General features: G+C 36.4%; 1 protein-coding gene across 3 annotated transcripts in view; it reads right to left on the bottom strand.

Annotated features, from left to right (window-relative positions):
- Nucleotides 1–23,310, bottom strand: part of ROBO1 (roundabout guidance receptor 1) — a 988,403-nt gene that overhangs the window by 11,695 nt on the left and 953,398 nt on the right. For all 3 annotated transcript variants that reach the window (XM_084875894.1, XM_084875896.1, XM_084875895.1), the window contains 3 exons: nt 20,208–20,456; nt 10,729–11,135; nt 6,075–6,227 (listed from right to left, as the gene is read on the bottom strand). In XM_084875894.1, the coding sequence (XP_084732020.1) occupies nt 6,075–6,227; nt 10,729–11,135; nt 20,208–20,456 (809 nt within the window). The remainder of the gene's footprint in view (nt 1–6,074; nt 6,228–10,728; nt 11,136–20,207; nt 20,457–23,310) is intronic.

The following is a 23,310-nucleotide window of genomic DNA, read 5'->3' as shown; positions in this document are numbered from 1 at the left end:
TTTGAAATTTAGAAAATTTATTTAAGTGGTACTATCTTTTAAAATAACTCTTATATATACTCTAGAGAGGAGGAGAAATATGTATCCTTATGATAGTTGATAAGTTAGTAGAAGAAAATGAAAAGGTTTTAGTTTTAGGTTTTTTTTTGGCTGTAGTGTGGATGATGGATATCAAAATCAAATACACGGCCTTTCTTTCTTATTAACAATAAAATTGTACCTCTTTTACCTGATTGTGTAGTTGTATACATTTCCCTATATGTACATACAGCTGTATTTCTTTTTTATAAAGTTCATATAATGCTCTATTTAATGAATTATATTATTTATTTAGTCAATCCCTACAGAGAAATATCTAGGCTGTTTCCATATATTTTAGTATTACTGACAATGATCTACTAACTATCATTTTCATATACCAGCATGAGAAGCTACTGAATATTAAAATTGTGTATTGAAAATTCTTAATAGAATAGCAAATTAAGGGTCCATGGAAGCATCAATTTTAACCTAGTGTTTCTCATTCTTATATTATTTAAAAATAAATTAACCCTTATTTTGTCCCGTAGGTAGACTTAAATTTTTTTGAAATTACTTTTCTTTTGATATTATGTGCTAAAGCTAAGGCATTCAAAATCATTGTAATGGTCTTTGAAAACAAAAAACTTGAAGTACTATCTTATTACCAGATGTTTTACTCAGGATTCCATTATTAAAACTTTTACTTAGATTTTGTTGTTGTTAATTTTCATGGCTCACCATGTTTTTATTTTTTCATATAGAATAGCCTCAAGGTTTTATCTAAAACAGTGGCCAAAGTATAGCCAACAGCACTAATTCCCCGCAGATTCTAAAAATTCAAATGATTTTAGTCTTAAACATATATTGCCATTGTCATTGGTGCATGACTTTCCTCCTTTACTACTTAAAAAATAAATTTAAAAATAGTACTTGAAAAAGATGTAATATGAAAGCATCTGCCACATCTGCTACTTGTTTATTAAAAATACTAAAGAGGGAGTGTTCAAAGAGAGACTATTCCAAGTTGTTTAAAGCTAAGAAACCCAACATCACCGAGTCCTAGAGTTCAGACTGAGACTGTAACTTGAAATGGGAAGAAGAGAAAGTCTAACTCTGAGCACATCTGGAAGCACAGGGAAGAGTGCCTACAGTCTCATTTCTATGCTATCTGCTTTCTATACACTTAAACTGATTGTAAGCAGATCTGAGGATACTGATAAATGCCAGTATCATCAAGTCAAAAAATGTCTGGGCTTAATAGATATCAAAACTGATTATTAATACTGTTAAAAGTCTTGGTAATATATGACTCTCAAGACAAAATCTATTACAAGATGCTCTATCTGGATGCTATCTATAAAAAAGGTAAAACGAATAAAAAAGAGAAATCAGAGAACCCAATGGTTATTTTAAAAGTTCTAACTTCCTGTATATAATTGCTACTGTATCTAATTGATAATTATAGGGATATGCTGGTAGTTTTTATTTCTTATATAAATAGGTTACCAAATAAATTATTTTTAGGTGTAATAAAATAATTAAAATCATATCAGGGATTATCAAATATAAACACTTCTGTATTTGGTGTAGTGATAAATAGTACTTTCATCCAATTCATACCACTAATAGCTCAAACTGGGTTTAAAAATGGATCATAAACCTGTTATATATATATATATATGTCTAGGCTCTTTATATAAGTAAGTAAAGACTATTCTTTACACAAGACTCTCCAAATACCAGTATAATGCATGTAAAGTAGTATGTAGGAGCATGCACATGCAGACAATTCTATTGCATTAATTTGCTATGGAGACCAGCACTCTATTTACTTAACTGCCTAAAATCCCAAGACCTTGTAATTAATAATAAATCAAGTCAAAATAATGTCATTCCAAAGAGGGTGGTGAATTTATAATTTATGAAAAGTAGGGCTAGAGAAATAATGTAGATTTGGTTTTTAAATCAAATATGCAAATGCATTGGAAAGGGTTGAAAAGAGGGGGTGGGAAGAACCTATTAGAAAGTCCTAGAAATGCACTTATGCTTGGTTTTAACTTGATGGGATGCTGGCTGATAAATATTCATATATTTTCATCCTACCCTTCATCTGGATTAACCTTGTAAGTGGCAAATTTGAAATGAATAGATTATGCCTGTCATTGTGACTACAGCATGAAGCACTTGGCTTTGCACTGGGTTCTTTCTAGGTGCTATGAGCAAGGTATGGTCACAGTGTCACCAATCAGGGGACAAATTGTGTCTCCTCAAAATTCCTCTATTGAAGTCCTAACCTCCATACCTCAGAATGAAACTATTTGGATTTAGGGTCTTGAAAGAGGTATGAAAGTAAAGCGAGATCCTTAGGTGGGCACCATTCCACTCTGGTTATATCTTATAAGAAGATATTAGGACACATTACATACATTGAGGAAAGAAAAAGTAAAGACATAGGGAGAAGATGTCATCTACAAGCTAAAAAGAGAGACCTTAGAAACAAAGCCTGCCAACACCTTGATCTTGGACTTTTAGCCTCCAGAGCTGTAAGGAAATAAATTTCTGTTGTTTAAACCATCTAGTTTATGGTTCTTTGTTAGGCAGTCCTAGAAAACTAAGGCTAAAAGTCCAACAGAGCTGACTGACAAAAATCATTACAAATTGAAATATAGTAGCAATCATACTTGGGTAAAAACTACTGTTTGAATTTTAACCCTACTATTCTGACTTCGACCTTCACTTACTTGCTTTGTTCATCGCGCGATGGGCTTAGGGAGGATGAGTTCAAGTTCTAGGCAAGGTTACAGGCAGAACTTTCTTTTTCATTAAAGAGCCAGCCCTATGTACACTTAGTGGTTATCTCGATGCTGGCCTCGAAAACAATGCTGTTCTGTCCAATTAAAAAAAAAAAAAAGTGCACCTGGCATGGTATTGAGATTGTGGGTATATCTGGTCTCTGGCCTGCAAGGTCAGACAGCTAAGTTTATCTTCATCCTTCTTCAAATGGGCTAAAGCAAACTAGAAAGCAACATTTTATCTAGGAAGAACAGCAGAAATTCCAAACAACAGTTTGTTGTAGAATGGGGGTTTTCCTTCTCAGAACCTTTAAAAATAACTAGCTGCCCCTAAAGCCTCGCAGTCGTGTAGGGTCCGCCTGCGTGTGGTACTCTTGTGGCTGCCCCAGCCAGTTCAATAAATTCTTGTTTGCTTTTTAAAATAAATTATCAGCCTCCGGTGGTCTTATTTCGACCCCACAACACAAATTACTCTCCATCATCTCAGATATAGCCACACTTCGTCCTTCTTTATGCAGTTTACAAAAATTCTAATTTAAACAAAATTTTCAAAGTAAAAATGTTACAGTCTCAAGACTGATGCATCATATTCTGAGAAGCGTTCACATAAAAAATCTATTGACAATAATCAAACTCATCCATCATACTTAATATATATATAATTATTAAAAACCGAAAATTAAAAAAAAAACATACCCTCTATGTTTTGCTAGTAGATTTAATTCAGATTTTAACAATTGTTAGCTCTTTCAATTATATTCCCCTTCCCTTTCTCTCTTTTTAAAAAATATATTTTTATTGATTTCAGAGAGGAAGGAGAGGGAAAGACAAAGATCAATGATGAGAGAGAATCACTAATCAGGCTCCTCCTGCATGCCCTCCACTGGGACCGGAGCTCACAACCCGGGTATGTGCCCTGACTGGGAATCAAACCATCACCTCCCACTTCATAGGTCAACACCCAACCATTGAGCCACATTAGCTAGGCCCCCACTCTCTTTTTATTTTTTTTATTTTTTATAATTGTACAAATTGTATCTGTCATTGAGTTTCTTTATGAAATAGTCTGAGTATTTTTTCAGAAAATGCAGTATGGAAATTTGATAAAATAATTTCCAAGAAAATTACTTTTGTTTCAATGTCCATTGTTTCAATAACCACTATTATTAGGGATATGTGCATTTCTTCTATTTGGTGCATTAAGAAGAATAGGCATGTGCATAATTTTAGTCAATCAATATGCATTATGTAATATATATATAAAATAACACATAGCAATGTTATTTTTGTCTTTACCAATTTAGAAGGCATCCAGAATTAAAGTTAAGATTTGTTAGGACAATAAGTATAACTGAAAAATACTTGGTTATCAAAATGCTGAAAGAAAGTGAAAGCTAAAATTTAAAAAGTAGCTTTAGTCATATTTCCATTTTGTCTGTTTTTGTGACTTCGAAGAAGTAAATATCGACGTCTACATTATAACATTATACTGTGATAATTTTACATAATTACTTTAAGAAATAAACAAATAGAAATTTTAAATTAACTTTTTGGCTTTATAAATATTTCAATTATTTTGTTGTTATTTCTAAAATAGTCTTGAAAAAAACTTGGGTGCTTCATTGTTCAGTTTAACAGTTATTATTCTTGGATTAGTAAGAATTTAAAGTTAATTATTAAACATGCTGAAATAAGTACTACAGAATGTGGGACAATACATATAGATCAGAATTTTCAAGCACAGTGCAATTTGTAGTTATAAATTTATGCTATGCCCTTTAAGTTGGCATTACATTTCTTAGAGTATTTTCAAAAATCATCATTCAATGCCAGAAGCCTCTCAAACAAGTATAAATAAGAGGCAGAAAGAGCTACACACAGCTCTAGGCCAGATTTCCTCCCTTATGAATTCAACTTTGATGTGTTTACATCAAGGTTTGATGTTTGACCCAATTTTCAGTTAGGGGCATCTCTCTTCTAGATAATAAAACTAATACAACAGCTATAAAACTTGCAAAATGCCATTAGAGGGGTCCCATAAATGTAAGAGTGCTGATAGAGTTTGGCGATTTATACCTAACGCTGTCTCTTCACAGAGGCAAACACGCACAAAGCCACTGTAATAACCCTTCAAAAATCAGATCATATTCTGGCAGCACAGCTTTCCTGACAAAAGAGTCCTGGGCAGAAGCCAGGAGGCCCAGGTGTGCCATGTCCTGCCAGTATTTAATGCAGTCTAATATCAGATATTTGCTAGTGAGAGAAAATACTCTGAGTAAAATAGAGATAATAGCACGGACAGCCACTCATTGCAAAATTACTTGTGCTCATCATGCTGTGAGCTTTGTATTAAATTTTTCTGTCAAGTGGCAGGAATCACAGGGAGAAGTGCCTCAGAAAACCCTGCTTGTAACCTTGGATAAATATCTGTAATATTAGGCTTTCATATGATAATGGCAAATGATGCCCTTTTGAAAAATGGCTGACTGGTAATGAAAGTACTAATCAGATTGCGGTGGGAGAGGACCCGGAGGTAGGGAATGCTGTGACGCCTTCTCCCCCCGCCCCTTCAGCAAATTTAGCAAACTTGACAAGATGGGCGAGTCTGAGAGAATTTATCTTACACGAATTTCCAACAAAGCCCTTGGGGTTGTTTTAGAAAACGAGAAGGTGGCAGTTTAATAAACGCTGGGCCACCTGAGGCACTTTCATTAAAGACTTTCTTTAGACAACATCCCAATGTTTGCATTATTCTCCTGAGCTCCCTTGTGAATGCAAGCCTTAACTCTTCCGTGAGAGTCAGAACTGTCTGTAAAGGCATGAAGGAAGATGATTCTCCTTGCCTCTTGGTGCGCAACCTAACTGTTGGTAACACCATAGTTAGATAAATATTCATACGAGTTGTCTTCTATTTGAATGCAAAATTCCACATGGGGGAAAAATGAGGATTCGTTGGAAGATTTATCAATGAATCTGATGAAATTTTATACTATACCATTATTTCAACTACATTGATGTCTACTTGTCTGATAGCTTTAAAAAATATTAAAAGTATACATTGCTTATCAACTTATTAGAAAACTGCAAGGACCAGAGAGGCTTGACAAAATACGAAGGCAATCATTCCTGTAAGTATTGCAAGGCTTACTGTTAATGAATGCTTCGTGTAATTTCTAATGTTAGTAGATGTGTTTTCTAGTCATGAAGTGCCAGATAAATGTGCAAGGTTCATAGACATTTTCATCATTTCAATGGACTTACCATCTGTGTAGGCTTCTCTGCGCAGGTGTCCCGGCTGGTGTTTTGGCTTCTTGGCTGGCCTGGTCTTCTGCATCACAGCGGTGCTCATGTTGCTGTCGGTGGAAACAGGACTTGTGGGCCGAGGGCACTGGGATGCATGGAAGTGTCGGCGGCCTGAGAAAAAGAAATCAGAGCCAAGCTCATCAATAAATTGTAAAATAATAATCATGAAAACTAGAAACATCCCTAACTTTTAAAAAAGCTTTACTAAACCATCTTAGCAAATAATAAGATTTCTGATACTCTGCTTGCACTGTCCATTGGGAAAAATACTCTAAAGGCATTTTCAGGCTGTTTTTATTTTTTCCACAGTACTCTTATCCTATTAAAATTTATGGTACCTATTTACTAAAAACAAAACAAAACAAAACAAAAAACACAACACATTCCAATTATTTTTTGCAACGAACTGCACTAAAATTGTTACATACATATTAATTAAAAATTTGCATAAAACACTCAGTGTTGCTTTCTCAAGGAATAGCCAGAATGAACAGTACTAATTAAATCTATTTTAATTAAATATGTTTGTTATTATTTGAAGATAGATTTTCAATATCTTAATATTGGGTCGGCAACTAAGTAATTGCGGGTTTCACACACATATGGCTTCAGTTGAATTTTTAGGTTTGCAGACGTAGTACAAATGTAAAACACATTTTGTTATTTGATAGTTGGCTATTCAGCTGTTAATCAGTAAAAAAAGTTTTTTGATCTGTTTTGTAGTTTTCGTTTGGTGTTCGTTAAAAAATGGAAAATCAAAAGGAACATTTTCGTCATATTTTGCTTTTTTATTTCCTCAAAGGGAAAAACGCATCTCAAGCTCATAAAAAGTTATGTGCTGTTTATGGTGACGAAGCCTTAAAAGAACGGCAGTGTCAAAATTGGTTTGCCAAATTTCGTTCTGGTGATTTTTCACTCAAAGATGAAAAACGCTCTGGTTGTCCAGTTGAAGTTGATGACACCCTAATCAAAGCAATAATCAATTCGGACTGTCACGGTACAACACGTGAGATTGCAGAGAAGCTTCATGTATCACATACATGCATTGAAAATCACTTAAAACAACTTGGCTATGTTTAAAAACTCGATACATGGGTTCCTCACGAACTGAAAGAATCACAGTTAACGCAACGCATTAGCAGCTGCGATTTGCTAAAGAAATGTAATGAAAATGATCCATTTTTAAAACGACTGATAACTGGTGATGAAAAATGGGTTGTTTACAACAATATCAAGCGGAAAAGATCGTGGAGCAGGCCAGGTGAACCAACTCAAACAACATCAAAAGCTGATATTCATCAAAAGAAGGTTTTGTTATCAGTTTGGTGGGATTACAAAGGAATTGTCTACTTTGAACTCTTACCACCCAACCGAACGATCAATTCTGATGTCTACATTGAACGACTAACGAAATTAAACAACGCAGTTGAAGAAAAGCGGCCTGAATTGACAAATCGAAAAGGTGTTGTATTCCATCATGACAATGCAAGGCCACACACATCTTTGGTCCCTCGGCAAAAATTAATGGAGCTTGGTTGGGATGTTTTGCCACATCCACCATATAGTCCTGACCTTGCACCATCTGATTACTTTTTGTTTCGATCTTTACAAAACTCCTTGAATGGTAAAAATTTCAATAATGATGATGATGTCAAATCGTACCTGATTCAGTTTTTTGCTAATAAAAACCAGAAGTTTTTTGAACGTGGGATTATGATGCTGCCTGAAAGATGGCAAAAGGTCATTGATCAAAATGGGCAATACATTACAGAATAAAGTTATTTAGTTCCATGAAAAAATTGTCTTTGATTTTCTTTTAAAAATCCGCACTTACTTAGCTGCCAACCCAATATATTCTCCAGTATCTTTTCTTTTTTTTTTTTTTAAATATTTTTTATTGATTTTTTACAGAAAGGAAGGGAGAGAGATAGAGTTAGAAACATAGATGAGAGAGAGTCATTGATCAGCTGCCTCTTGTACACCCCCTACTGAGGATGTGCCCGCAACCAAGGTACATGCCCTTGACAGGAATCGAACCTGGGACCTTTCAGTCCGCAGGCCAACGCTCTATCCACTGAGCCAAACCGGTTTTGGTTCCAGTATCTTTTCTTAAAGAAGCCTGATATTAAGCTAACTCACATATTTAAACCTACCAAAAATACTCACACCTCTTTTTTTATTGCAAGATAGAAACTTGCAGGTTCTGGATACTTCAAATGACCTCTCCGGAGACTTTTATTTTTCTCGGTGCTGGCAGAGGTGGGCTTTGATTATAGGTATACCTCAGAGATACTGCAAGTTCATTCCAGGCCACCACAATTAAGCAAGCATCACAATAAAAGGAGCTGTAATCTTTTTGCTGGTGGCGGGCTTTGCCTTCAGTTTGTAAAACATACATAAGTGAAGAGCAGCAATACATGGAACCACAATAAAATGAGGTGTGTCTTTATTTGGCTTTGGAGAGACAATATTCACAGGTACCAGGGATAACTGACCTTGCTGATCGGATAAGGGGCAGGTGAGTGCTCTCCTGGCCTCTGCTGTCTTACAGAGATGCTGCATAACAGTGGCACCACACACACATTTAATCCATCATGGCAATGGACATGTATTGGCCCTGTATTTGACCCTTACTATTTTGATTTCTAGAAATTCCAAAGACACAAATCCAGAAGTTTTTGTTGTACCGTAAGAAACTTCCAACAGACCTAAACATGTTTTTTGACTATAAATAGGAGAATCCACATATAGTGAAATCAACAAATTTAAAGGTGCTAAATGAAGCATATAAATACTAGTAAGACATGAATGCGGCCAAGTGAGAAGCAATGTGATAGGATCATTCATTCACATTAACTTAAGTCGTATGCTATGCAGCACCCTCTCCTGAAAGGAACATTTTAATAGGCAGATGCCAGTGCATGTTTAGTTCATCATAATTATGAGCCAAACTAAAACCAGGAGTTCCACTAAATTACAATGAAATATTGAACCAAACTCTCTTTAGCTATGATGGAGACTATTACGATTAAAGTTACATATCCATGAAAGGGAAAATTAGGGCTGCGAGTAAACCCATTATTTATTCGATTATATAAGGCCATCTACTGCTATAGATCCTAAGGCATAGGTTTTTTCAACTTGAATACGATGAATTTTTAACGTATTTCTATGTTTCATTGATTTAATGAACTGAAACACACCCTTAATGCAATCTGAAAGCAGTAGTTTGAGATGTTTAATTTCATTTTTTATAGAAGATTAAAAATGAGAAACAAATGCTACATATAAAATTAGAATATTATACATGTATTAGAAAAGATAAGTAGGTTTGCATCTTATTGCATTGAGCAGTTACTGGGATGGGGGGAGGAATTTTGGTTGCACATAAGCCTGGATGAAATAAATATACATTCTACTAGAATAGAATATATATAACCTTATATAGAATAGGTTGAAAGATATTAGACAGGTCTTTTTGCAACATACTTTTGATAAATAATAGACAGAAATAACTTTGTGATGTGAGTTAAATTTTCTTTGAATATATTCTACACTGATAAAAATTAATGACCAATTCAATATATGAAGAGAACTTGGAAAATTACCAATGAAAAGTAAAATGAAAAAATAGCAATACTTGATTTGTTGTGATAGTCTTTCTCTTTCTTGCTGACCATATTACTTTACTCTTAACTACCAGAAATACACATAACATGTATATGAATGTGTATATGTATATATCCCACTCTATTAAAAAGTCATGTGATAAATGTATGATTTAAATTATTTTAATTTAGTAACTATTTACTTTCTAAATAGGATTGTGAGTAGGAGATAAACAAAAATGGGTTAAAACATCAGAGTGGATATATGGTAATTAAAAACAGGCTACTGGCAATGAAAAGGAAAAATATATATGATTGCTTGGTTTAACTTGAAAATTATTAGATTAATAATATTTACTTTAAATATGGGGCATATTTATGCTTGGAAATGTTATGTCTATTACAAACATCTTTATATCTTTCCAATTAAATTAATATTCTAATTGAGAATGAAAAGAATGGGGTAAAAGAGAAACAGCCCCATCTCCAATGGTAGAGTGTTTCTCCTGGATATTAATCTAGTTTTTTTTTTTTTTTTAGAGAATTTCTAATTAAATGGAATAAGAATTTTTAATTACTTTTTACACCTTAATAAAACCCCTATAATACACACCTCATTTAATTATTTATATACCTGAATAAATAAAAAAAAATATATGTTATGACTATCCTAAAAATAATAACTTCCAAAGTAGCTTCACTCACATTATATATGATTTATTAATGGGGGGGAAGAGATTTAAAAATCCTTGTCAAGAAAAAGAATCGAGCTATGTCATATTCTTCTTGGGCCTTCGCTTGCTTAGGCAGAAAAAAGAGCACAGCAGTGGGAGGGCCTTTCCATGGGGCATCACTGGGGCCGGTGCGTGCCCGGGGGGGCCGGTGCGTGCCCGGGGGGGGGGGGGGGGGGGGGGGGGGGGCCGGTGCGTGCCCGGGGGGGGGGGGGCCGGTGCGTGCCCGGGGGGGCCGGTGCGTGCCCGGGGGCCGGTGCGTGCGTGGCTTACCAGCCGCGTCCTGCATCTGGCGCCGGGCCACCTTCAGGCCGGCATACTCGGCGGCGGCAGCCACGGCCTGGGCGAAGTCAGCGTCGGTGAAGAAGGAGCCGTCGGAGGAGCTGACGCTGGAGCGGCCGCTGGAGATGTTGTCCTCCTCCGAGGCCGAGCCCCAGCCGTTGATCATGGACCCAGTGACGGAGCTCTCCAGGTCCCCGACACTGGAGGCCGGGGTCTGCTCCAGCCCCCGCAGCAAAAGCCTCCTGGTCTGCATCTTCGCCACCTCCATGTCGGCCTCGTCCTCCTCCTCCTCGGGCGCGTCCGTGTCCATGTCCGACACCAGCGGCCCTGAGATGTAGCCGTAGGTGTGCGGCGGGGAGATGGGCCGCGGGGGCGGCGGCGGGCTCACCGGCTGCCGTCTGCAGGGAGACAAACAGGCCTGGCTCAGCTCCCAAAGGACATGCGAACCAAGAAACTCACAGTATACCCAGTTAACCTTTGCTTCTGCGGATCTAATTTATTCAGAAAACAAACAGACAAACAAACAAAACTGGAAATTAGAGCATGTCTAAGTTTTCAGGTGTAAGAAATTTACCTCAAAACCTGTCATTTTTAACCAAGCTGGACTGTTTTTTGTTTTTATTTTTTTTAATCCTCACCTGAAGATAGGTTTTTATTGATTTTAAAGAGAGAGGAAGGGAGAGGGAGGGAGAGAGAAACATCAATTGGTTGCCTACACACTCTGCAGACCAGGGATCAAACCCACAACCTGGGTATGTGCCCTGACCTGGAATCCAACCTGCAACCTTTAGGTGTACAGGACAACGCTCCCACCAAATTAGCTACACTAGCCAGGGCCAAGCTGGGCTACCTTTTGATTAAAGTTTAATAGACAGACACGCAGCTATCTATAAGACTCCTCATGCTTTAGCATATGGTTAGGTTCAATTAAAAAAGGGGAAGTAATGCTTATTTTGACATTGATGTACTTGTCCTAAAGCATATTGGATAATTATTGATAGCTTATTATTACCAAAGACAACAGACATCAGTCCTGAAGCAGACTGTTCCATAAACATATAAACATGTTCCTTTCCCTTTCTTTAATTGCAATCCCTATCATTTTAGGTACACCAATTCATTTTGACTATAGACAATAGAATTTTTCAGGATTAAAAATTTATACATTCAGCATATGACATAATTTCCTTTAGATTTTATTCTGTTTTTTAAAAAAGCTATGAGCTAGGCCAGTGGGGTTCAGTGGTTGAGTGTCCACCTATGAATCTATGAGCCAGAAGGTCACAGTTCAATTCCCAGTCAGGGCACATGCTTAGGTTGAGGGCTCTACCCCCACTGGGGGCGGGCAGGACGCAGCTGATCTATGATTCCCTCTCCTCATTGTTGTTTCTATCTTGCTCTTCCTTTCCGTTCCTCTGTGGAATCAATAAAAATACATTAAAAAAATAAACAAGAAATGTGTATTAAAAAAACATACTAACTATAATATAAGGTCTAGTCAAGACCTAACAAAGGGGCCTAGTAGAGAGAAAAAGGGAGCTCAATACAGAACAGTTAAAAAAGAATATATATATATATATATATATATATATATATATATATAATTGATATTTTACAGAAAGGAAGGGAGAGGGACAGAGAGCTAGAAACATATATGAGAGAGAAACATCAATCAGCTGCCTCCTGCACACCTTCCACTGGGGATGTGCCCGCAACCAAGTACATGCCCTTGACCAGAATAGAACCTGGGACCTTTCAGTCCGCAGGCCGACGTTCTATCCACTGAGCCAAACTGGCCAGGGCCAGAACAGTTTTTAAGATGTAATGGCAATTGTTCAAAGAAAAACGTTTTGAGCTTTTTATCCCAATGAAATGAGATACTTCAACAAATACGTTTTATTAAGACAAATGTAAAAGCATTAATAATAAAGGATTATTAAAATACTATAACTTACTTATTGAGCACTTACTTTGTAATTAAGTATATTTTACAATGTTAACTTATTTAATTCTCACAACAATTTGCCAAACTACTTCTTTTATCATCATTTTATAGATAAGGATATTAAAATTCAGAGGAATTAAGGACCTTGACAAAGTTTCCACAACTAGTATGTATCAAATTTAAAATTTAATACCATACTTCATTTCCAGGTCATGAACATCTTCTAGGAATAATATTACATATATATGGACACATACATATATATTTACATATATATGTATATATGTCATTATATATATATATATATATATATATATATATATATATACACTATTTTTATATAGAGACTCAGAGTTCTTAAATATAATGTATTAATTGTTATTTGTGGGTGGTTTCTAATGCATCTGTGTGTGGCACTAGAAGGAAATTTAGTGAGCTAAATTTGAAGTTATTTAAAAGATTAAATGGATAATCGTTTCAATATGGAGTGTGTTATACACACAGGAGGAAAACCTTTGTTTAATTTAAATTGCAATAAAATACCATCCTTAAATGTTAATTTACAGTTCTTTGTCAGCATGCACACCCAAATACCAAAGAAACCTCTTTCTTAAAAGGCATATAAGACTTTTCAGCACAAAGGGGGCTATTTTGACCATCAATAAAACGATGTAGAAAAGCCAACTTCACTATGAAACGATGCCAGCATTGTTGTATTTGGGTAATTCACATTCTGTAGAGTAAAAACATCTTCATGTTAAACAAGGGCTGGCTTTTAGCTATTACCATCCTGTGCAAATCATCTGTAAATAAGGCAAGCCCAAGGGATGTATGATGATAAATATGTACAGTTTGAAATATGTAATATATTCAATTTGAAAACAAAAAGCAATTTCAGGATGCTGTATTCAAGTGGGTCTTGCCACAAATGACCCTCAACCTTCTATATTCCGCCTCCTCCCCCCTTGCCAGGGGTTTCGACGTCTCTGAAATAATGTACAAGTATACAACTGTGGATCACAACACACTAGGCTCCTCTAAAAATGATGCCTTCATAACCATGTTTAAGAAAAGAAGGAGACAATGACTTTAATTTCTGAAAGCAGGTGTTTATATAGTTCACCACATACCATTTACCAGGTATAGTACAAAGAGGGGGAAGGGAGGGGGATGCATACCTTTTTTTAAAAAAAATATATATTTTATTGATTTTTTTTACAGAGAGAAAGAGAGAGGGATAGAGAGCTAGAAACATCGATGAGAGAGAAACATCAACCAGCTGCCTTTTGCACACCCCCTACTGGGGATGTGCCCACAACCAATGTACATGCCCTTGACCGGAATCGAACCTGGGACCTTTCAGTCCGCAGACCGACGCTCTATCCACTGAGCCAAACCGGTTTCGGCAGGGGAATGCATACCTTTGAGGCTTTTTTTCTTAAACTGTTGTTGCTTCAATACTTTATTCCATAAATAAATATTACTTTTACTTTTATATATATATATATATATATATATATATATATATATATATATATATTACTAAATATCAATTACAATAAACTCAGGAGGACCAGACTTTTGAAACAACATATGTAAGTAAGTTTAATTATATTATTTTCACAGTTATTGTCTGACAGAGGGATGAGATTACTATTATTTTAGTCAGCTAGTTTATCTAGTTTTAGACAAAAATGGAATGTCTTACAGGAACAGTAGAATAGCAAAATTTCAATATCATAGTAATGTGCCTGAAATATTTATCTAATTAAATGTTGCAGTATTATAATGGTTTTAGTTTATTAAAATAAATCACATTATTTATATATGTCCTTAATAAACATCCCAATGTTCTTCTGGGATGAGAGCCTATCAAAAGGAAGATAAACAATCCAATCAAAAAATGGGCAAGGGACCTAAATAGACACTTCTTGAAAGTGGACACACAGAAGGCCAAGAGACATATGAAAACATACTCAAAGTCACTAATTATCTGAGAGATGCAAATCAAAATGACAATGCGGTACCATCTCACACCCATCAGGATGGCTATCATCAACAAATAAACAAACGAGTGGGGAAAAAGGAACCCACATGCACTGCATGAAGGAATGCAAACTGGTATAGCAACAGATGGAAAACAGGATGGAGTTTCCTTAAAATATTAAAAATAGAACACCCATTTGACCCAGTAATCTCACTTCTGGGAATATATCCCAAGAAACTAGAAACACCAATCAGAAAGGATATATGCACCCCTATGTTCATAGAAGCACAATTCACAATAGCTAAGATTTGAAAAACAGCCTAAGTGCCCATCAGCAGATGAGTGGATTAGGAAAAAAAAAATAAAATAAAAAAGAAAAAAAGAAAAAAAAATATATATATAATGGAGTACTATGCTGCTGTAAAACAAAAGAAAACAAAACAAAACAAAACTCTTACCATTTACAACAGCATGGATGAACCTGGAGAGCATTATTGCTAAGCAAAATAAGCCAGTCCAAGAAAGATAAGTATCACTTGAGCTCACTCATTTGTGGAATCTAATGAACAACATAAGCTAACAAACAAACATAGATCCAGAAACAGAAGCATCAAACAGACCACTGTCAAACCTCAGAGGGAAGGCAGGGGAGGGTGAAGGGGAAGGTGGGTAAGAGATCAACCAAAGGACTTGTATGCATGCATACAAGCATAACCAGTGGACACAGACAGTGGGGAGGTGAGCGCCAGTGATGGGGGGCAGGAGCTGGCGGGGAGAGGTCAATGGGGGAAATAGGAGACGTGTAATATTTCAACAATAAAGAATTAAAAAAAAGAGGGAGGGGGAATTTAGTTTTATACTCCTGAATCTGGATGGATCCTGTGGCTTCTCTGACCAATAGAATGTGGAAGAAGTGAGACAATGTTAGGAATTCAGCTAAATAGATATGTTCCTTGCCTGGATGGGCTTACTGTCCAGTGGAGGAGACAAACAATTAATTAAATATGCAATGATAATGCAGTGTTCATGAAGCTCCATGGCAGAGGTTGTCTAGGGTATTGTGGGAACTCACAAAATTAGCTCTATCTCAGGTGGGACATAAGAGAATTATTCTGTGGAGAGCATCTGCCACTTAATCTTAGGTCTAAAGGATATACAAGTGTTAGCTCCAAAGAAGAGAGGGGTAATGTGCCAGGAAGATGGCACACATGAGGAAAGACCTCAAGGTGAATGAGAATACTGGCCATTCAGAAAGTGCAAGAAATAAGAGTGAAGCAACCAAAAGGAACAGTGAGGAAGGGGGTGGCAATGGGTAAGGATGAGAAGGCACATATAGATCAGATCACAAAACGCTGTGATTGCCATGTTAAGGGATCTTGCCTTTATTCTTAGGGAAATGGAAAGCTACTGAAAGATTTAAGCAATGGAGAAACTTAATCAGTGTTGTGTTTTAGAAAATACCTCTGCACAGTCTGCAGCAGGAAGATGCAATTGAGGAAGGAAAGAGACAGGGCTAGGCAACAAGCCACCTACAGATCATTACAGAGATACGGGCAAGAGAAAATGGTTGTCAGAAGTAGGAAAGTGCCTTCATCACTGGAGATACATGTATCGCTCTGAGTGACATTTAAGTACTGAAAATGTGTCATAACGAGTAAGGGTCTGATGCTCTAGAATGAAATCTGTAGAGAAATAGGAATTAATATTTTTAATGAGTGCATCAGCAGAGAAGTGGCAGGCGATGGGACACAGAAGTCACCTACTGAGGGGCAGGTATCCAGAGAGGTCACGCCTTTGAGAAGAGACCCTGGAGTTAACTGGAGGCGGGAATTGCAGCATTGAATAGCACTGGAGAGGCAGGCCTGACTTAGCTCTATACTCCTTTAAGAAACTTTAAATAAATTCCAACATTAAGAAACTTTAAATAAATTACAGTGCATATTTGCTTAAACTGCATATCTAAATAAGAAGTTATTACATGGAAAATACACTGTTTAGTGAAAAAAGTAGCTTATAAAATAATGGCATATCACAAAATCAAAGCAATAAGTATGTAGAAAAACGAAAAACAACTCTTTACTGAGGTCTTAACAGTGATTATTTCTGACTACATAGATCATTAGTATTTTTATATTTTTATATTTTCATTTCATATAACTTTATTTTCAAAAATTTCTATAGAAACCATGTAGCTTATATTTTCAGCATAAAAGAATGGTAATAGTAATTTTAATAGGCTTTTATCTATTTTTTATTAGTGTCCCACGTTATTTCCAGCAACAATCCTGGAAATAAATTTATTATCTTTCTAGACTAAAAATCATACTTTTTTTTTTTAAAGGTTGATTTTAGTCAAACAATTTTAAGTGCATTTCTCAATTACACATGTCCAGGTGGAGTATCCATCCCCCTAAAACAACAGGGGTAGGTCAACTACAAACTCTCCTGTAGTATCAGATTCCATTAATCAAATAGTTACTGAAGAAAGCTTTGTGGAACTTAATGACAGGAATAAAACATTAGATCTTCTGTCAAAGAGCTTTTAACTTAAACAGGGAAACAGAGATACAAATAGCAAATGCTAATGCAACCTGGAATCTGATTAGAGTGATAGCAGAACTGTGAACAGACCATTGTAAGAATAAAGAAAAGGACTGGTTCATTCTGCCGGGCAATCAGAGGAAGGTTTCACAGAGAGGTACATTTAAAAAGGGCTTAGAAAGAAGAGAAGGCCTTGCCAGGCAATCAAAGAAACAGCATTTGCAAGACACATGCTCTTAGTGAGGACACTAAGCAAGTTGACCAGTTGGCAATGGGCATGTAAGGCGGAAGTCCCTCCTGCTAGCTCCGGAGCAGCCCTCTGTGGGCCGGGAGTAGCATTGCTCACCTGGATGCTGGAGAGTTTCAGACAATTTCAAGGGATTTCAAACAGACAGGTTAGAAAGGTGTATGTGTGCAGGAATTGGGAGGGTGGAAGGAAGTGAAGGGGGAAGGATTGTGAAAAGCTTTGAATACCGGGCTAAACAATAAGACTTAGCTCTGAGTGGGGAGCAATGTTACCAGACCTGTGTGCGAAGGAAAACGTGGAGCGCGGACAAAAAGGGCAGAGAGGAGAAAAGTGAAGTCAGATCAAAGATATGACAGTGTTTCAAAGGATGTACAGACTGAGGGCCTGGCCCTGCCTCTGTAAGAATGTTAACAAAGGAACAAAATTAAGATATATTTTGGAGTAGAACTGGAAGGACTGGCCACTAATTTAATTTGAGGAATGGTAAGAAGACAGTAGAAAGAAGTAAATAGTGGGATAATTAAACTGATTTAAAAATGAAGTGTGTGTGTGATTTTGCGATTTTGGCTATTCTTTTGTCTATTTTATTTTTAATATGTTGGTCAGATAAATAAGGATTGATAATTCTAAATCAGATAGTTACAAAAGAGAAGAAAGAACACATTTAAAATATTAAATGCAAAGAAACATTTTGGTTTTAGACACATGCAGTTGGAGATGTTCAAGTGAAAACATCACAGTGCTCACTAATATTGCGATAGGTTTGCACAGAAACTAATATAACCACCCTGGCTGGCCTGGCTCAGTAGTTGAGCATTGACCTATGAACCAGCAGGTCATAGTTCTAATCCCATTCAGGGCACAGGCCTGGGTTGCAGGCTCAATTGCCAGTAGGAGGAAGGTAGCATATCAATGATTATCTCTCATCATTGAGGTTTCTCTCTCTCTCTTCCTCTCTGAACTCAATAAAATATATTAAAAAAGGAAACTAATATAACCAATAGAATATTATGTAGCAACATACTTAATAATTAAAAAACAAAGCAAGAAAGGAAGAAAATATCTCAGTGGTGCTCAATAAGAAGAGCTGGGCTGGCTAAATAAATGTGAAAGCCATCAGAGTGTAAGTAATAGTTGAAACTAATGATGGAGTGATAGCATAAGGGTAAGGGCAGTAGGGAACTGATATTTGTTGAGTAGTTACCCTGCTTCAGATACTTCACATACATAAAATTGCCATCACTGAAGAAAGCTTAAGTTTGATAACATATGAGAAGCCTTTAGATTGGTCATTAGGAGGTTAGGTTCAGTAGACTGATGGCAGTAGAATGCAATGGGCTGAGTATGAATAGGATCAAAAAGACAGAATCGATTACACAATCCTAAGGTATAGAAGGGAAGAAGAGCATGATAACTGGAGGTGGTTAACAATAAAGAGAAAGACGGGTTGGAGAAAGAGGAAAAGGCTGAGAAGTCAAACTACATGAAGGGAAACCAATTTTGTATTGTTTTGAGGGAGGTGGAGAGAATGACATAAGGGACAGAAAAGGAGAAGTTTGCTAAGAAGATATGGGGTGTCAATTGTAACACAGAAGGGAACGGTGAGGAAAGGTAATTGGAGAGAAGAAAAGAGGAATGCTATGGTATTTCACAGCTAACAGCCTCTATTAGAGCCTCTCATTTGTTTTGAATAAGAGAGACAGAGATAATTTGTGAGCTTAATAGGGAAAAGAGATGCCTTATTCGTTCTTAATTTTCATGAAGTTTCATGAGTTATAATATTAAATTTAAATGTGTAACAATCCAGCTTCCCCTTTTGTCACTTGGCAAAAGGTTTAGCTACTTCTTCTATTTTAGAAAATATATGATTTGAATTTTGTAATAACCTCTTACTAATAGAATAGTTCATAAACATTGCAAGTTCTGTTTCAATTGACAACATTCAAGCAGCATAAACCAGAATTTGTTATTAATTCAAGGACACTGAAGGGAGATCTGAGGGAAATAATATACTCAGTTTCAAATGACATTAGGAATATAGGAAACAATATGTGTAATATACTGTGTCAAGAGCAATAAAATAATACAAACAAAATCATCAACTCTAGGAGAAGAACTCAGATGATGCAGTAACAGCTTTTATGTGGTAGAAATGACAAGTGAAGCATGTGTATATAATGAAAATGTATTGGTTTGCAACGTTGAATATAGTGGTTTAAAAAAAATCTAACACACACACACACACACACAAATTACTTAGTAACCAGGACAAAAAAAGACTCCAACTTAATGTCAACACAAAATGAATATACCAAACTCATTCTCCTGCAACATTAGGAAACAAATCATCCTGTAGACTTAATTTAAAAAGACAGGAGAAAATCTATTTTCCACAAACCAAATGCATAAGGGAAACTAAGATACAAAAACAGCCACCGACTATAAAACATTACAAGATTAGTAAGCCATATATTTACTACATATTTGCCATGTGTTTATAAATGCAATTATCATAAGTGGATTAGTATTGATGCACATTATTTTATGGTTGCAAGTTCACTGGGACCAATTAATTTAATGTTCTGGTCAACGATATTACTTGATACGTTAATTACCAGGGCTTCCTGAGTGATGATACTGGAAAAAAGGCTCACGTGACATGAAAATAACTTCATGTAATAGCATTCTATAAATGCTTCTTAGGAGTGGAAATTGCATGACATGAGCAAAGAAAGCTAGTGAGCACGCACCTCCTGTCGGGCTGGTGCTGCAGGTGGCCACTCTCCTCAGGGCAGTCCTGTAGCATGGGCTGGAGCTCCTCCTGTGGAGACGGGGTCAGGGTGGCCGTGGACTGGTGGCTGTAGGACACAGCGGCCGGAGAAGACGCTGCTCCTCGGATGGGGGGAGTGGGGCCTCGCTCATCTTCCTCCTCTTCCAGTTCGTTTTGTTGTAGATACATCCTCGCTGGTGGCACTGGACAAGGCATTTCTTGGTCATAGCTAAAACAGATTATAAGGATACTCAGAATTACTTCAGGTTATTCAAATAAACTGTGTAGTGAATGGAGTATCAGCCCTCAACTGTTTCTTCAACTTGAATGTTCTGGGCCACATTAAGGCGGTATTGTTAAAAAAAATGGTTCACCGTCACACAGGTTTGTGAATTGCTATACGTACATTATATGCTATATAATATACATTATATATTATATGTTATATCTGTAATATTTAAGAATTTTTTTCTTTGAGAAGAATTATATGTAATTGAACTTAGTACTTCTAAAATGAGTATTAGGCTCTGTGTTTTCCGATGGTCTTAGGCTCCACAGCAGTTGTTCTCAACCTGTGAGTCATGACCCACACGTTGAGAACCATTAGCAGGGTCACTTAAGACCATTGGAAAACACAGATATTTACATTACGATTCATAAGAGTAGCAAAATTACAGTTATGAAGTAGCAACAAAAATAATTTTATGGTTGGGAATCACCACAACATGAGGAACTATATTAAAGGGTCGCGGCATTAGGAAGGTTGAGAACCACTGCTCTAGATGGATCTGAAAAGCATTTATGCCTTTCCCTTGTCTCCCATCTCAGTGTGCATGGTTACTGATTAGAATGGCAGTGACTTACTGCTTTATACAAACTGCGCTCGTTACTACTTTCTCTAGTTCATTTTTCACCACCTGCCTTGTTTTCTGAACTCAGGAAAGTTGAGGCTCATGTAACATGATTTCTTTGTATCTTCTTTTACTTTACTGATCCCACCATGATGTTTCCTGTGTCAACAAATAACACTATAAACCTTGCAGTTTCTTTGAATTATTTCTCTCTCTTCTATCTCGAAGTATCCCCAGTTCATCTCTAGTCTATCTCTAAAAATTCTTTAGAAGCTATTTCTCTTTTTAAATCTGCTGTATGTGCTACAGCAATAACTTTTTAATCCATCTCCTGGCCTCCAGTCAATCTTTCTTCATTCTCACTCTGCTTCCCAAATTACTTTATTATATGACACATCACTCCCTGGTCATTCATTTGCTCTGAAGTAATAAATGACTCTCTTTGTCTAGAGAATAAAATATAAGTGCATACAAGACATTCATGATATCTGGCTTACATCTGCCTTCCCAGCTTCCTTTCACTCACTACAATATGTTTCATACTAGTTCTCCAGGAGTCCACATTACTGTATGGTCCTCATGTCCACAATACCCCTTCTCTTGACTGAGAATCTTCTCATTTGTCAAGGTCAAGAACAAAAGCCAGGAACCCTGGAAACCTTCATTCTTCCCAGTTAGACTCAGTTGGAGCAAAAGGTGTCTACTTTTGTTTTATTACTATATCCACTTATTTCATTTCAGTTCTTTTTTAAAAAAATATATTTTATTGAATTTTGCAGAGAGGAAGGGACAGGGATATAGAGTTAGAAACACTGATGAGAGAGAAACATTGATCAGTTGCCTCCTGCACACCCTCTTCTGGGGATGTGCCCACAACCAAAGTATATGCCCTTGACCAGAATTAAACTTGGGACTCCTCAGTCCACAGTCCACTGAGCCAAATCATTTCAGTTCTTGTTATTTTTATTTGTTTGTTTCTTTTTTTAGGACTAAAATAGAAATTAAAGTCATCATCATGGTCTAGATAATGAATCTTTAAAAGTACAGTCTAACAGCATTGTTTGCAGATGCCATATCTGCAAATTTGCTTATTCACTAAAATTTATCTGTAACCCCAAAGTCAATACTGATGGCTCATTCACAGTCAGTCGAGAGACTTGTGCAGGGAGGTACAAAATAAGTCATCTGATGACCACATCACTAGAAGAGTGCAAACAAGGTGACACTCTGTCTCCTCCTTTCTGTGATCATACTGTAAGTAGATGTCCTTTTCATGGTCTATATAGTGCCATATTATTCTCTCTGTATAAAATGGCCACAAGTATATTACTTAAGTAAGTGCTGGCTAGTGTTCCCAAGGATAAAAAGACTGTGATGTATCTTAATGAAAAAATATATTAGATGACCTTTTTAAAGGAATGACTTATAGTGCTGTTGGCTATAAGTTCAATGTTAATGAATCAAAAATATATACTATAGATGATGTCTTTAAACAAAAACACATATAAAACAATAAGTTGTTTAGGTTTGGATCATTTAACAAAAAGGTGAGCATTGGCTTGCAGGAACCTAATCCTGCATTCCAGCTGGGAACAATGGGTCAATATTCTATAATTAAGCGATTGGAAAATAAAACTACAGAGACTTTGTTTCCCAGAATAGTTGGAACTATAAAACTGGTGTGTGTGTGTGTGTGTGTGTGTGCGTGTGCGATGAAAGAACAATGCACTTCTATGAAGACTGCATTTTCAGGTAGATTTTGTAGGGTTTCTTTGGGTTGTTGTTAGTCCCCACGTACAGTGAGTTCTCTACTGATCAGATTAGTGAAGTAGCTGCTTTGTTTTGTTGGGAGGTACCATGTCCAGTTTGACAGAATCTGGAGTGTGGATGAAGCACACCAACTTTCTAACTGCTGTCATGTGTATTATGTACACTTGTTAAATCCTTGTGAGAGACTATTCAGTCGATTTAAATTTCTATAGTTTTCAGCATACTGTGATATAATACAGACAGTTTTCAGGATGCTCTGGGTAAGACACAAACCCACATCATTACTTTATGAAAATTCAGAAATGTTCAACGAAAGTTCTGATATTTGAAAACCATAAAATCATATATGTTATAATAATATGTATGTGGTCTCATAATATACCCATATTTATATATGTAAACTGTATGGATATAATGTAAAATGTATAAGTAATTTGTATTTATATGTTTGTGTTTATATTT

The sequence above is a fragment of the Pipistrellus hanaki genome (genome assembly GCF_964339955.1).
Source record: "Pipistrellus hanaki genome assembly, chromosome: 2".
Taxonomy (NCBI): domain Eukaryota; kingdom Metazoa; phylum Chordata; class Mammalia; order Chiroptera; family Vespertilionidae; genus Pipistrellus; species Pipistrellus hanaki.
The sequence above is the reverse complement of the archived record's forward strand: the minus strand, read 5'-3'. Positions and strand labels throughout refer to the sequence as shown.